The sequence below is a fragment of the Megascapheus bottae genome, chromosome 15 (genome assembly GCF_031878675.1).
Source record: "Megascapheus bottae isolate mThoBot1 chromosome 15, mThoBot2.hap1, whole genome shotgun sequence".
NCBI classification, from domain to species: domain Eukaryota; kingdom Metazoa; phylum Chordata; class Mammalia; order Rodentia; family Geomyidae; genus Megascapheus; species Megascapheus bottae.
In genome coordinates this window covers 53,089,135-53,102,754 of record NC_143523.1, presented here as the reverse complement: position 1 = coordinate 53,102,754, position 13,620 = coordinate 53,089,135, and the positions used below count along the sequence as shown (strand labels likewise).

Below are 13,620 nucleotides of genomic sequence, written 5' to 3'. Positions count from 1 at the left end.
ACATGTATGAGCCACAACCCCCGGCTCCAGACCAGTTTTGAACCTCAGTCCTCAGCTCTCAGCCTCCTGAATAGCTAGGATTACAGACATGAGCCACTGGCACTAGGCTATTAGCTGTTTTGTTTGTTTGTTTTCATTTTTTAAACTCATAAATCCTATATGAGGAGAAGAGGTGACAGACAGTTTCCTGAGTCACTGGAAAAAATCTTGGCAATGTCACTGGCTGCACACTATGTCTGACATATGGCCCCTACTCATTAAATACATATTGGATAAATAGATGAATAGGAGCAAAATGAAATGGTAGTGATGGGAGGTTAAAGGCATTGCTGGCTTACAGATGAGGTAAGCTGTTACTGGGGCTGGGAATATGTGCTAGTGGTAGAGTGCCTGCCTAGCATGCATGAAGCTCTGGGTTTTATTCCTCAGTACTACGTATACAGAAAAAGATGAAAGTGGCACTCAAATGGTAGAGTACCAGCCTTGAGAAAGCTCAAAGACAGTGCCCAGGCCCTGAGTGCAAACCCCAGGACTGTCAAACACACACACACACACACACACACACACACACACACACACACACACACACACACACGAAAGAAAGCCCATGGGGCTTCAACTCAGAGCCTGGGTGCTGTCCCTGAGTGCTATTGGCTGTTGCTTAAGGCTAGTGTTCTGCCACTGTAGAGCCACAGCTCCACTTCTTGTTTTCTGCTGATTAACTGGAGATAAGATTCTTATAGACTTTCTTGTCCAGGCTGGCTTTGAACCGAAAGTCCGAGATCTCAGTCTCCTGTAGTAGCTAGATTACAGGTGTGAGTCAGCATCTGACCTGTAAAACTCACTCATTTGTAGAAAAGCTGAAGAATTTGAGGGCCATGAATCTGCCATGGGCTTGGGGTTTAGGGATGGGGAGGGAGAGGCTCTAGGTCTCTGGCTATCTAACTTTCGTCAGGTTCTGGTTGAGTGCTAGCTCAACCAGCTTTGATTCTACCCAAGCTCAAGCAGGATTGTGCAAAGGGTTTGCAGAAAGGTGAATCTCAGGTGGGACACAGACATCTTCTTGGTCCTTCACCTTGAGACAGCTGAGCTGAACTTGATTTTGATCCTAAGGTCAAGGTTGAGGTTGCTGAAGGTTGGTGGGAAGGGGCAGTGCAGAGCTCTGCTTGATCTCAGTGTTTGTTCATAGAAACTTGTATTCCTGAAAGCAATCTGGGATGGGCAGATACCCCAGATGTTATGAGGACACAGGAAATTATTCTATGAGTAAGATTTGGGAGGTGTGGACAGAGCTGAAGTGAAAAGCCTTCGTCCTGCCCATGAGGAACTGCTTCCGCCCTTCCTATTTCCTGTCAACCCATGTCAGTGTCAGGAGGCCTGAGAGGCTCAGCACTCGAGCCTCTTCCCTCTCCAAGAAGCTCCAGAGCTGGACACCTGGAAACATCTGTCAGACCTGGGGAATCAGGCCATGGACAAAGCTGACATGGGTCTTCAGGCTCCTTATCTTCCAGCTCTTCTTTTCTCTGAGGAAGTGCATCATTTTGGCTTCTTACCGTTTCTCCTCATCCTTCCTTATGAAAATGTTGGATGAGGCAGGAAGTCCCTAAGAAAGACAGTCTGGGGATGGATAGGTTGTGGAGAGCCAGGTCAGGATGGACAAATTGGCCCCCTCACTCTTCCTGGCCACCACTCAGTTCACATATGAGTTCAGCTGTGGCTCAGGTGCAGAGATTTCCCTATCCTGCCCTTGCTCCCGGCCCAACACAAGACCCTTATGTGGGCACTGGCATGTAGCTGAGAGCCATCTTATCTCCACAACACCATGGCTGTGATTCAGTGCTTTGGAAAGGCAGCCTCCCCTCCCCTCCTCTCTCCCTCTCTGGCTTGGAAAAATGACAGGACCAGCCTCCTTTTTTGCAAGTGTCTTGAGAGGTGGGTGCATGTAGCCTGCTTTTCTTCATTGGTCTAGAGACCCAAGATGTCATTGGAATGACCCCTCTTCATCTCTTCAGTTCTACAGGGCAGGCCTTCTATCTTCTTGCCTCCATGGGGCCTGGACCAGCAACACCTCCATTCTGAGACCTCTTGTGTGGCGCCCATCACCCTATCCTTCTGTTCCCTCTAGGACATTGGGTCCCACCTGCTACACCTTGTCCCCGAAGTGCCCTGAAGGAGATATAGAAACAGCCGGATACATATGGGGTTCTCTAAGTTGAGGACAGAGTGAACCACTGGTGCTACTGCAATTTAATATGTAGTGTCTTAGTGCTGATAGGCTAGGAAAAGCTCCCACAAGAAACCCCTTCCATCAGGGAATTTGTCTTCTTTCGAAGACTGAATGACTGGGGCATACTGACATAGGTTAAACTGATAGCTGTTTTAATGAGCTTTTGCTATACACTTGGTGTTCAAGTAACCTAGTGAGTAAATATTCATAGAGCTTCTAACATTTGGGTCCAGGTGGCTCAGGTTGGAGACAGTGTCTCTTCCAAGGTTTTCCCCACAGAACCTGGTATCTCTCTGAGTCCCTGGGCCTAGCCTTGGGCCACATTCCACATTCAGCCCATCATTATTGCCTGTGGACGAGTGACTGAGACTTGGCTTTTGGCACCACTGGGCCAGTTTCCAGGGAAGCCTCCTGCTGTGGGAGCTTTCCTCTGGCAGGATGGACTGGTCCTGAGCAGTTATGTGGAGAGTCTCACTGGGCGAGGTCCTGCTTGCTCCTCTGTGGCAAGACACGCCGGCCCATTCCCCCGTAGAACAGCTCACTGCGCAGAGCATAGGTGATGGCATTGATCGTAGGCACCATTTTGGCAATTAGGGCAGGTACCTGTGGTGGCAGAGAAGTCCAGGAAAGATGCTCCAGGGCCGCTCCTCTTCCTTTTCATCCCACCAGGCAGCCTCATCCCTGAGGCTGCTCATCGTATATCCTCCCCTTAATTCAAAAGCCTCTGGCCTTTCCTGAGTAGCTGGCAGATTTGCCTGGCTCATGAGGCCCTGTCTAGGAACACATGCTCCCCACTTGAGCATTGATATCAGCCCATGTAGAGGACCCTGAGAAAGAGGGAGGGAGGGGGGCAGTGAGACAGAGAGATGAAAAATGGAGAGACTTCTAGTTTTGGACACTGTACCATTTGCAGCTTGGGGGAGATGGAGTTCACGTCCAGAATGGCTGCATAAAAATACAGCATAGCATAGGGACCCCAGCCCAGCAACAGTATCCTGGTTGGCAGAGTGGTGTTCACCTGGAGAGAAACAGGCATCAGAGGCATCAATTCATCCCAGCTGGATGCAGTCCTGAGTAGGTAGGGAGACTAGGTCTGTACTTGTACTTACTAGTTCTGAGCAGCTGTGGGAAGACTTCAGGAAAAGGTTGAACCAGCAGAAGACCTAGGGACCTCATGGGCCTCTCTCCCTTAGAATATCATGTGACCCAAAGCCTGCCATTTAAGTTTATGTGAGCTCAGTTGTCCAGAAGGAACCTACTGTGCTTGGAGGCAAGAGCTATAAATAGGGTTGGCTAATGGGGATCTTTCCTCTTTAGGAGTGTTCTGGACTCTGTGACTGTGTGTGTAAAAGGGTCTCCAGGCATGGATCAAGCTCATCATTAGTGGCACTAGACACCTGATAACTTGGACCTGTCAGAGATCAGATTTCCAGAGTGTCAGATACAACCAGGGAGCAAGCAGGTCTGGCCTTGAGAGTGGTGGATGATGCTCAAGTTCCACCTAGGGCCACAAGAGGGTGTAAAAGGCAAACTCTTAATTTTGGAATGGATTTGTCCCATTCTTCTTTTTCCTGAAAGCTCACATAGTAAAAATTTGATGCAAAATATCAATACCAATACCACATTCTTTTTTGTGGTTCTGGATCTTGAATTCAGATTCACGTGCTCTTGCCTGGAATTTTTTTCCCCCTCAAAGCCTGAGCTGGATTCAAACCTCTCTGTTCTCAGCTTCCTGAGTAGCTGCAGTTACAGGTGTGAGTGACCAGTGGCCAGCCAGGCAATATATTTTTCTTTTGAGTTGCCCCTTCCAGACAAAAAGAGAGGATAGGGTGGGTGGGTGGGATCAACACTGATGGAGAGTCTAGTTGGGAGAAGCTGAGGCTAGAGAAGAATCTGTGCCTCAGTGGGTGACCACTCCAATCTCTCCAAGGTCATCTGTGCTTCTGCAGATGGAATAAGTCAACAGAGATAACAAGAAAGGCATGTTGTCTGCCTTGTTCCCTGTGTATGCAGACAAGGGTTGGGTGAGCAGAGGACAGGCTGTGGCCAGGCCTGAGAGCTGGGAGCTGGCAGCTGGGATCCTGTCCCAGATCCTTGTCCTTCTTCTGTGACTTCACAGGAATGTGGATCGCCTGCTGAAATTAATCTATACAGTCCATTCCCAGCTCATGGGGATGTAAAAATAATGAAGAAGCAAAGCGTGTTAATAATGAAACTGGAAGTTTTTGAATAACATAATGCTGTGTATCATTGGTGATAGCTATTAATCCTTGGCAGCCAAACACATTTTTTGTTGTTGTTGTGGAAACGAGGGTTGAACTCAGAACCTTGCGCTCTGCCTCAGAATTTTTTTCCCTCCATGGCTAGCAAGCCACCACTTGAACCATGCCTCCGCTTCTGGCATTTTGCTAATTAACTGGAGATTAGAGTCTCTCAGATTTGTCTGTCCCGGTTGGCTTTAACCATGACCCTCAGAATCTCAGCTTCCTACGAAGCAAGAACTGAAGGAGTGAGGCAAAGCAGCTGGTGGGAGAGTATGCTTTTTGATGCTCTGAGCACTATGGTGGTAGAGTCTCCGAGATTTGGATACGTATCTGTTATTACCAGATGCGTGACTTTTGGTGAATTGCTTAGCTAACCTCCCTCTGTCTCAGATCCAGTTTGTAAAACAGGGTAAATAAAGCTTGGTTTCCTCAGAGAGTGGTCACACAGAGGAAATGACATTGCACATAAAGTTATACTGATTCCTGTCTTAAAAATACCAAAAAAAAAAAGTGCTGTTTGCTATGACTTCTTTTGCTAACTTGCCCAGGTAACAGAGTTAAAGGTGGGAAGGGAATGTTAATAGAGAAATGTGGAAATGGACTAGAAAACTTCATTTAAAGCATTGTTTTTCTTGAACAAATATGCTTGTTGGTATGACTTTTAGATTGTAACAGCTTGTGACCGTGATTAAATCAACTGAAGTAATAGTTAAAGGATCTGTAACTTGGTGCTAAGCTTCAAATCCTTGTGAAGAGTTGTGTGTAAGGTCAGGGGTGGAATCATGCAGGAGGCACTAGTTCTCAGGGTTGAAGGGTATGTATCACTCTCAACATTCCCAGCTCTTCTTCTTGGTGAGGAAGGAGAGTGACCTTTCACCTTCCAATCCCATGCTCTATGGAAGCTAATATTTCCCTTGGTGGTTGCAAATATAGAAACCCCATCGAATGGCAGGCAGTGTGAACACATCCCTATAATTCTACTCAGAAGGCTGAGATATGGAGACTGTGACTGGAAGCCAACCCAGGCAGGAAAACCCTTGAAATATTTATTTCCAATTAACTACTAAAATAAAATCCCCCAAAAAAACAAAAGTAGAGCTGTGGCTCAAGTGGTAGAGTGCCACTTTGAGTTAAAAAAAAAAAGCTAGAAAACAGTGCCCAGTCCTAGCATTCAAGTCTCAGAACCAGCATACAAAAAGAAAAGAAACCTAACTGAAATCCATCCTGTGTGTTTCCTGGGTGGAGGTTGGCTGGGGGGGGGGGGGGGAGGCAGCTAGAGATCGCTGCTGGTGTGTGTGTGTGTGTGTGTGTGTGTGTGTGTGTGTGTGTGTGTGTGTGTGTGTGTGACGGGGCTTGAACTCTGGGTCTGGGCATTGTCCCTGAGCTCTCCAGCTCAAGGCTACCACCCTACCCCTTGAGCTTCAGCCCCACATCCCATTTTCTAGTGATTAATTGGAGATAAGAGTCTCATGGTCTTTAGTGCCTGGGCTGGCTTTGACCCGTGATCCTCACCTCTCAGCCTCCGGAGTAGCTAGCATTACAGGTGTGAGCCACTGCGCCTGGCTGATGGCTGCTATTTTAGGAGATAGTCCTTACCTGGAGCTGGCCACTCCTTGCCAATTTCTGCTTCATGAGCTGGTAGGAAGTGAGTGTGATGAACAGTGGTACAAGGAAGTTGAAGAAGGCCATGGTGAAGAGGAAGCTGGTGAAGTTTCTACAGGTGGGAGGGAGCAGGTGGAGGATCAGTGATGAAGGAGGTCACCTGCCCTCCCAGGCCCGCCTGCCAGCCTCCCACTCCTCAAGCACACGTAGGGAACAGAATCCATTGGACAAGCATCCGGGGTACTGTCACTCCTGGTCACAGCCGACCTCTCCGGGGAGTTTTCCTAGACCCTGCCTTTGGGAAGTAGGCTGATGAGAGAAGGAGGAAACGCCTTCAAGTGCTAGCACTTGGCCCTCAACCTAAAACTGTGATTCTGATGCAGAGAAAGGGGCAAGGATTTGCAAAGAGCCTCTGGAGCTGGTGCCAGTGGATCACACCTGTAATCCTGGCTATTCGGGGAGCTGAGATCTGAGGGTTGAGGTTCAAAGCCAGCCCAGGCAAGAAAGTCTATATGACTTGTATCACCATTTAAACATCTAAAGAATGGAAGTAGAGTGACAGAGCAAAGAGCTCAAGGCCAGCACCCAGGTTGCTGGGCAAAGGGTGTGGCGGGGGGGGGAGGCTCTGGATGACAAGGAGACTGTCTAGTGTGTCTCTGAAGAAATCATTGAAGGTACCCCTAAAGGGCCTGGAGTCTCAGGCCATGACCATGGGGAAGAGGGAAGGCTGACTAAGAAAGAGTTAGGGGGGATTTCATCCTTGACCCAGAAACTCAAGGTCAAGGGGTCTTCAAGCGATTTCTGCCATCTCACCTGTCACCCCTGGAGTAGTCCAAGGTGCAGCATGTCCCCAATGGCTCATAATTATAGTGACCCCAGCCAAGCAGGGGCAGAGCTGCCCAGAAAGCAGAGGACAGCCACACAAAAATTACCAGGGGAATAGCTGTGTCCCATCCCAGCTGGCTGCCTGCACAGAGGAGAGAGGAAGAAGCAGAGTTTATGAAAGGAAGATACTTTGAAAACAGCAACAACAAAAACAGGGTGTCCCTAAATCCAAGCTCTGATTTGTCATTCTTCTGTTGGTTTGTTTGCTTTGGTGCCCTTCCTGAGACTTGATCTCAGGGTCTGCCACTATCCCTGTGCTTTTTGCTTCTCTCTCTCTCTCTCTCTCTCTCTCTCTCTCTCTCTCTCTCTCTCTCTCTCTCTCTCTCTCTCTCTCTCTCTCTCTGCTCAAGGGTAGTATTCTACCACTTGAGCCATTGCTTCATTTTTCTGGATTTTTTTTGGCAGTTAAGTTGAGAGGAGAGGCTCCTGAACTTTCTTGCTCAGTCTGGTGTTGAACTGCAATCCTGAGATCTCAGCCTCCTGAGTAGCTAGGATTATAAGCATGAGTTACCAGCACCTAACTTCCAGCTCTGATTTTAACATAACAGCCTGGCACTTCCAGAAAGTGAAGGGTTCCCCTGAGCCTTAGTTTTCTCCTCTTCAATGCTTCAGTGGGTCTCATAACTCCTTACCTCTAGAGTTCAGTATGAGCAATCCATGAGATCATGGATGGTGAAAGTCTCTAGCAGAAGAGATGCCATTTGGCACCAGCTTCTTCAGAGAGCAGAAAGAAGAGAGATGTGTTTCCCAAAGCCAGAGTTAGGGTTGATGAGATAAAGGTGGCAGATCAGAGGAAGGGAGGAGGAGATAGCAGACAGCGGAGGTAAAAATCTGAATCATCCTTCAGTCTTGCTCAGGAACAGGCAAGCTCTGCTTCCAGAATCCCCTCTGAGATCCTGGAAATCCACCTCACTTCCATGGGCAGATGACAGATCCCAGTAATAGCTTTGGGTATGGCCCAGTGCTACTGAGCAAAAGTCACCCCAACTCCTCCATGCTGAAGGCTGCAGCTCATTTGTTCCTCCCTTCAGAGTGTCTTCCCAGACCAAACTTCTGAATGCCTGTCCCACATGCCCTCACAAGTCTATTCTGTGCCTTCATAAGTCTATTTGTGGTGTGGCTCCACAGATGATACCCTAGGGCAGAGCAAAGGATCTCACATGGACTTTGTACAGCACAGAGAAGTGGGTGGGCATCCCCCCTCACTGGACATTTTGCTTATAGGAAATGGCCCCAAATGGAGTTTGTTTCAATGTGCTGCCTTGCTACAGAAGGAATGTGTATATTCCCAAATTCATATGTTAAGACCTCAATCCTCAATACGATGGTATTTGAAAGTAGGGCCTTTGGCAAGGTGGATTAGTCAAGAGGGAAGACCTTTGAGCGAGAGTAATGTCCTTATAAAAAGGAACACAAGCTAAGCATGGGTAAGTCATGCCTATAATCCTAGCTACTCAGGAGACTGAGATCTGAGGATCAGAGTTTGAAGCTAGCCAGGGCAGGGAAGTCCTTGAAACTCTTATCACCAATCCACTACTCAGAAAAGGCTGAGATTTGAGGATCACGGTTCAAAGCCAGCATGGGCATGAAAGTCCCTGAGACTCTTTTTTTGTTTGTTTGTTTTGCTTTGTTTTACTGGTTTTGGATCTTAAACTCAGGGCATGAGCACTATCCTTGGGCTTCTCAAGGCTAGAACTCTACCATTTGAGCCATACACCACTTCTGGCTTTTTCTGTGCATGTGGTACTGAGTAATTGAACCCCGGCCTTCGTGTATGCTAGGCAGGCACTCTACCACAAGGTCAAACTCCCAGTCTAAGTTCCTGAGACTCTTATCTCCAATTAACCACTGGAAAATCAGAAGTGGCACTATGGCTCAGAGGGTAGAGCAGGAGTCTTCAACAGGGACAGCACCCAGGCCCAGAGTCCAACCAACCCCACCACCACCAACAACAACAACAAAAGTTTAAGATTGAGGACTATAGTTCAAAGCTAGGCCAGCAGGAAGTCTGTGAAACTCTTATCTCCACTTAGCCACTAAAAAGCCAGAAGTGGAGCTGTGACACAAGTGACAGAAGTCTAGCCTTGAGGGAAAAATTAGGCTATAGAACCCAAGTCCTGAGTTCAAGCCTCAGAATTAGCTTGAATTCGCATACACACATATACACACATAAATACACACATGTGGACCCACTCATGCACCAGAACTAGTAGCACAATAACATGATCGATAAGAATGAAGGTGTCTGATAAATGTGGTTTGCAAAATGCAGAACTGGACACATCTCCATGGAACCATGCCATGATAGAGGTCTGTAAATGTATGTGAGGTAGCAGGGCACATGCCCAGCTACATGCACATACACACACACACACACACACACACACACACACACACACACACTGACACACTCATGTAAGCACACATACACACATGCATGCATATTCACACCTTCTCTCTCTCTACCTTCCTCCCCCCATGCCTGGAGGCAAGAGCATTTCTTTTATCCCTAATCTCATTTGATTTTCAAAACAAAATTATGAGGGTTCTTTTCTTTGCCAGTTCTGGGTCTTGAACTCTGGGCCTGAGTACTGTCCTTGGGCTTTTGCAAGGTTAGAGCACTACCACTTGAGCCACAGAACCACTACTGACTTTTTCTAAGTATGTGGTACAGAGGAATTGAACCCTGGTCTTCGTGCATGCTAGGCAAGCACTCTACCACCTGGCCAAACTCCCGGCCCCTTGTGTTTGTTTTTAATCATCTTACAAAGGAGAGAATTAAGGCTCAGAGGGGACCCCTGATTTGCTAAGGCTGCAGCAGGTCTGACACCTGCTTTCCAAGTTGTGCCTGGGAACAGGCCTCCTTCATACTCTCCCATCTGCCCCCCATTACTGAAAGGAATGTACCCCACCCCCTCATCCCAGGTGGGAAGGCACTTGCTTCCTATCTTCCCCATACCCAAAGCTTGAACTACCCCTTCATTCTGGCGGGGGTAGGGGGAGAGGACATGACATACGGGTACAGTAATGATGATAACGCTCCCAGGCGATGGCTGCACTGCCGCTGATGCTGGTCAATGCTGTGGCAAAGCCCTGGAAACCATGAGCCTGGCAGCCCTCCAAGCCATATGGCCAGTGCCTGTTGGGGAAATTGAGCCCATGTGATCTCTCCAGCCCTCTGCCCTCCCCCCAATTCCCACACCAGCTCAACTGCATTCTGGTAGATTCCCACATATGGTTCCTGGGTTCCTGCTTCTACAAAGAAGGTCTTGTCATCTTTTTTTTTTTTTCAGAAAGGGAAGCAGGGCCCTGAGAGTTTCTGGCACCCAGATGGAGAGGCAGATCCCACTGCAAGTCATGTACCTGACTGAAGGAAAGGTCTCTGCAAGGCCAGAGGTCTAACTGTTCAGTCTTTATTCGGCAGGGTGAGAAAGGCAGTTCAGAGAGGAAAAGTCTTTGAACCATCATCACACAGATAGATAAAGGCAAAGTCAGAGGGAAGACCCCAGGCTTCCCAGCTGTCAGAGCCATCCACCAGGCATCAGTCCACAGCTTTAGACCCCCACAGAGCTGCACACCTGGATGAGCTCAGCCTGCATTCGTAGTGGCTGACACAGATGGGAAATAGTTAGCTTAAGTAAAAAAAAAAAAAAACAAACCTAGAAATGCCTTCTCTCTGTGTGGGAATGCCTCGATTCGCACGTAAGGAGACAAGAAGCGCCAGTCCTAATATTGCTTGCTTTCACAAATGCTTATTTAAGGACTGCCCAGGTAGCATCATTTCAAGTTATTTGTAAGTCATGAAATCAATATTTCTAGCTATCCATATGAACAAGATAATAATATTCAATTCCCCAAAATAGGCCAATGACCTCGGTCATTGATGGCTCATGGCTGTAATCCTAGCTACTCAGGAGGCTGAGATATGAGGATCCTTGCTCGAAACCAGACTTGGTAGGAAAGTCTCTATGAGACTTATGTCCAATTAACCTCCAAAAATCCAGAAGTGTAGTTGTGATTCAAGTATTAGACATCAACCTTGGGGATAGTGCTTAGGCCCTGAGTTTAAACACTAGTATGTTTATACTCATGGGTGTACTTACACAGATGCATACAGGCACATGCATGTGTATGTCTGCATGTGAGCGCGCACATACACACACACACGCACACACACAGAAAAGGAAAAAAATAAAAGTAAAACAAGTATCCAAGAGACAGAAAGAGGATCGAAGATGAGATCACCCTGTTAGAGAGCTCATGCTCTTAATCTTTAGAGTTTGTCATATCTCTCAGGTTTGAGAAACTACTATTTCCAGACATTGGCTGTGGTTCTTCAGAGATAATCTGAAATTCAGATGTAGATAACTTCAGGCTGCTCAACTCTCTGTAATTGGTCCATTTTCTACAGGTAGAAACACTCTGGCCTGATTTCCCAGGACCCCAAAGTCAGGCCTCATGCCCGGGCTCTAGAGCCTGTGGAGTAGGAGCTGGCTGGTACCGTAAGAGGCTGGAGATGGCTGCGATGAGGGCATTCAGGCTGATTCCACTGTCTGCCACAGCCAAGCTCAGCACCAGCAGGTGGCTGGGAGTTCGCAGCTCCGGGATCTTGCAGAAAGAGAAGATGGTCAGACCATTGAGGCTGAGACCAGAGATAGCTGAAAAGAAGGATAGAGACTGGCATCTGGGCTGGTGTGAGTCACCTAGGATCCCAACCAGGGTCTGGGGTGGGTGGAGTTTCAGCTGGCTCCACCTACTTCATACACAAATACTACTGGCCTGCCCCTACTGTGAGGAACACAATGTAACATAATCACTGAGCAAGTATGGCAACTCTGAGAAAAACATGTGACATGGATCAGCTTATTCAGTTTGTGTGTGTGTGTGTGTGTGTGTGTGTGTGTGTGTGTGTGTGTGTGTGTGTGTGTGGTGTTATGTGTGTGTGTATTGGGGGCTTGATCTCAGGGCCTAAATCTCTCCTGTGGCTTTCTTGCTCAAGGGTGGCACTCTACCCATTGACTCATACCTTAAGAGGATGATTCAGAGAGGGGAAACAGGAGGAAGTTTGTTAGTTGGTGAATTGGAGATAAGATTCTCACAGACTTTTGTGACCCTTAGATCTCAGCATCCTGAGTAGTTAGAATTAGAGGCGTAAGCCACGCACATCCAGCTCATTCCATCTTCTCTCTGACCTCTCCTCTCCAGGTATACTGGGAAACTAAGGCTCCAAGACTCTAGCTAATATGTGCTAAATGCACAGTTGGTAAATGGCAGAGCTAGGGCTCTGTCTCAGGTGCTTTGGATTCTAAAATGCCTTCTTTGAAGGCTGTGGAACAAGATCTTAGAGAGCCTAGTAAAGAAGATTCAAGTTTGAGCTGGGAGCTGTCCAGGACCTAAGACAACAACAAGCTGAACTTGAATTTTAATTTAATCCCTCATAGTAGGTTAGTAATGCTTCAAAAGGCAACATCAAGACCGGGGTTAAATTCCTTGGTACTACATATGTAGAAAAGGTAGAAGTGGTGCTGTGGCTCTACTGGTAGAGTGCTAGCCTTCAGAAAATCCAAGGATAGTGTTCAGGCCCTGAGCTCAAGCCTGGGACTCGCAAAAAAAAAGAAAAAGAAAAAGAAAAGAAGGAAGAAAGAAAAGAGAGAGAGAGAGAGAGAGAGAGAGAGAGAGAGAGAGAGAGAGAGAGAGAGAGAGAGAAAGTTAGTTAATAGTGGGATTGAAAAGGATAGGAACTAATGAACTGAAATCCCCTGGCTGTCTATCTAGTCTAGATTTTTACACTGAAGATCCCTGTTGCCCTCCATAACTATTTACTTACAATGTCAAGACTTTAGAGTTAAAAGAGCTGAACTGTTTTGGTTTTCCAGTCCCCTACACAGCAACTGGTAGAGCTGTCTGCCTCCAGAGTCTTCCAAAGGTCTGATCTTTTATGAGATCCTTAACAGAATTTCCCAGAACTAAATTATATTCTTCTGGTTAGAGGGACAAGGAAAGTTTGAGTTGGGTTTTTGGCTGATTCCTGAATCGATTCTCCAAGTCTCTGCCTCCCTTACCTGCACTTGATTTCTTTCCCTTGGCTCCTACCAGCATGGTGTATCTCCCAACGTGGTGGTGGGGGGTGGGGTTGCCATTAAGACTCCCTGGGAGAGTATCAAGATAACGTAACTTGGAAGCAGAGTTTGGGAACTTCCCTGGCCTGCTCTTTGGCTTGAGCTCAGAGAACCCACTGGGACCCTTTTCCACCCAACACTCTGCCTGGCTCACCTTCTACCAGCAGCACAGTGCCCACCGTCAGCAACTCAAGCTCCCCCAAACCAGTTGGAAGGTCCCTGGATGCTGCCATCATGGGTTTTCCTTTCTGCCAGTGGTCCCACTGTGTTCTGGCTTTCTCAAATTCAGGCCCTTCCTTTATAAAGAACTATTCCACATGCTGGCACATTGCAGATTATCAGGAAATAAGATCTTGAACTCCTTCTTTCTGCCTCCCCTCCTCTAACTTGTCCTCTTGGCCCAAGCCAAAGGAAATCATTCACCAGTCAGACAGTGCAGCCTTTGTGAAGCTAGAATAGAGCCTTGTCTCATTCATTAAGTACCACTGGGCAGGATTAAAGTCTGGGGACCCAAATGGCATGT

General features: G+C 47.5%; 1 protein-coding gene across 2 annotated transcripts; it reads right to left on the bottom strand.

Moving 5' to 3' along the window:
* Nucleotides 1-2,325: 2,325 nt before the first annotated feature.
* Rgr (retinal G protein coupled receptor) lies at nt 2,326-13,400 on the bottom strand. Of its 2 annotated transcripts, XM_090346998.1 has the most exons (7): nt 13,252-13,400; nt 11,480-11,636; nt 9,996-10,117; nt 6,907-7,060; nt 6,088-6,205; nt 3,132-3,245; nt 2,326-2,830 (listed from the first exon to the last, which is right to left on the bottom strand). In XM_090346998.1, the coding sequence occupies exons 1-7, from the start codon at nt 13,331-13,333 to the stop codon at nt 2,699-2,701; spliced, it is 879 nt and encodes a 292-aa protein (XP_090203124.1). In that variant the 5' UTR covers nt 13,334-13,400; the 3' UTR covers nt 2,326-2,698. The 2 variants fall into 2 exon arrangements, with proteins under 2 accessions (XP_090203124.1, XP_090203125.1); XM_090346999.1 differs by lacking the exons at nt 9,996-10,117; nt 11,480-11,636 and having other exon boundaries at nt 2,331-2,830.
* Between the last annotated feature and the right edge of the window lie 220 nt (nt 13,401-13,620).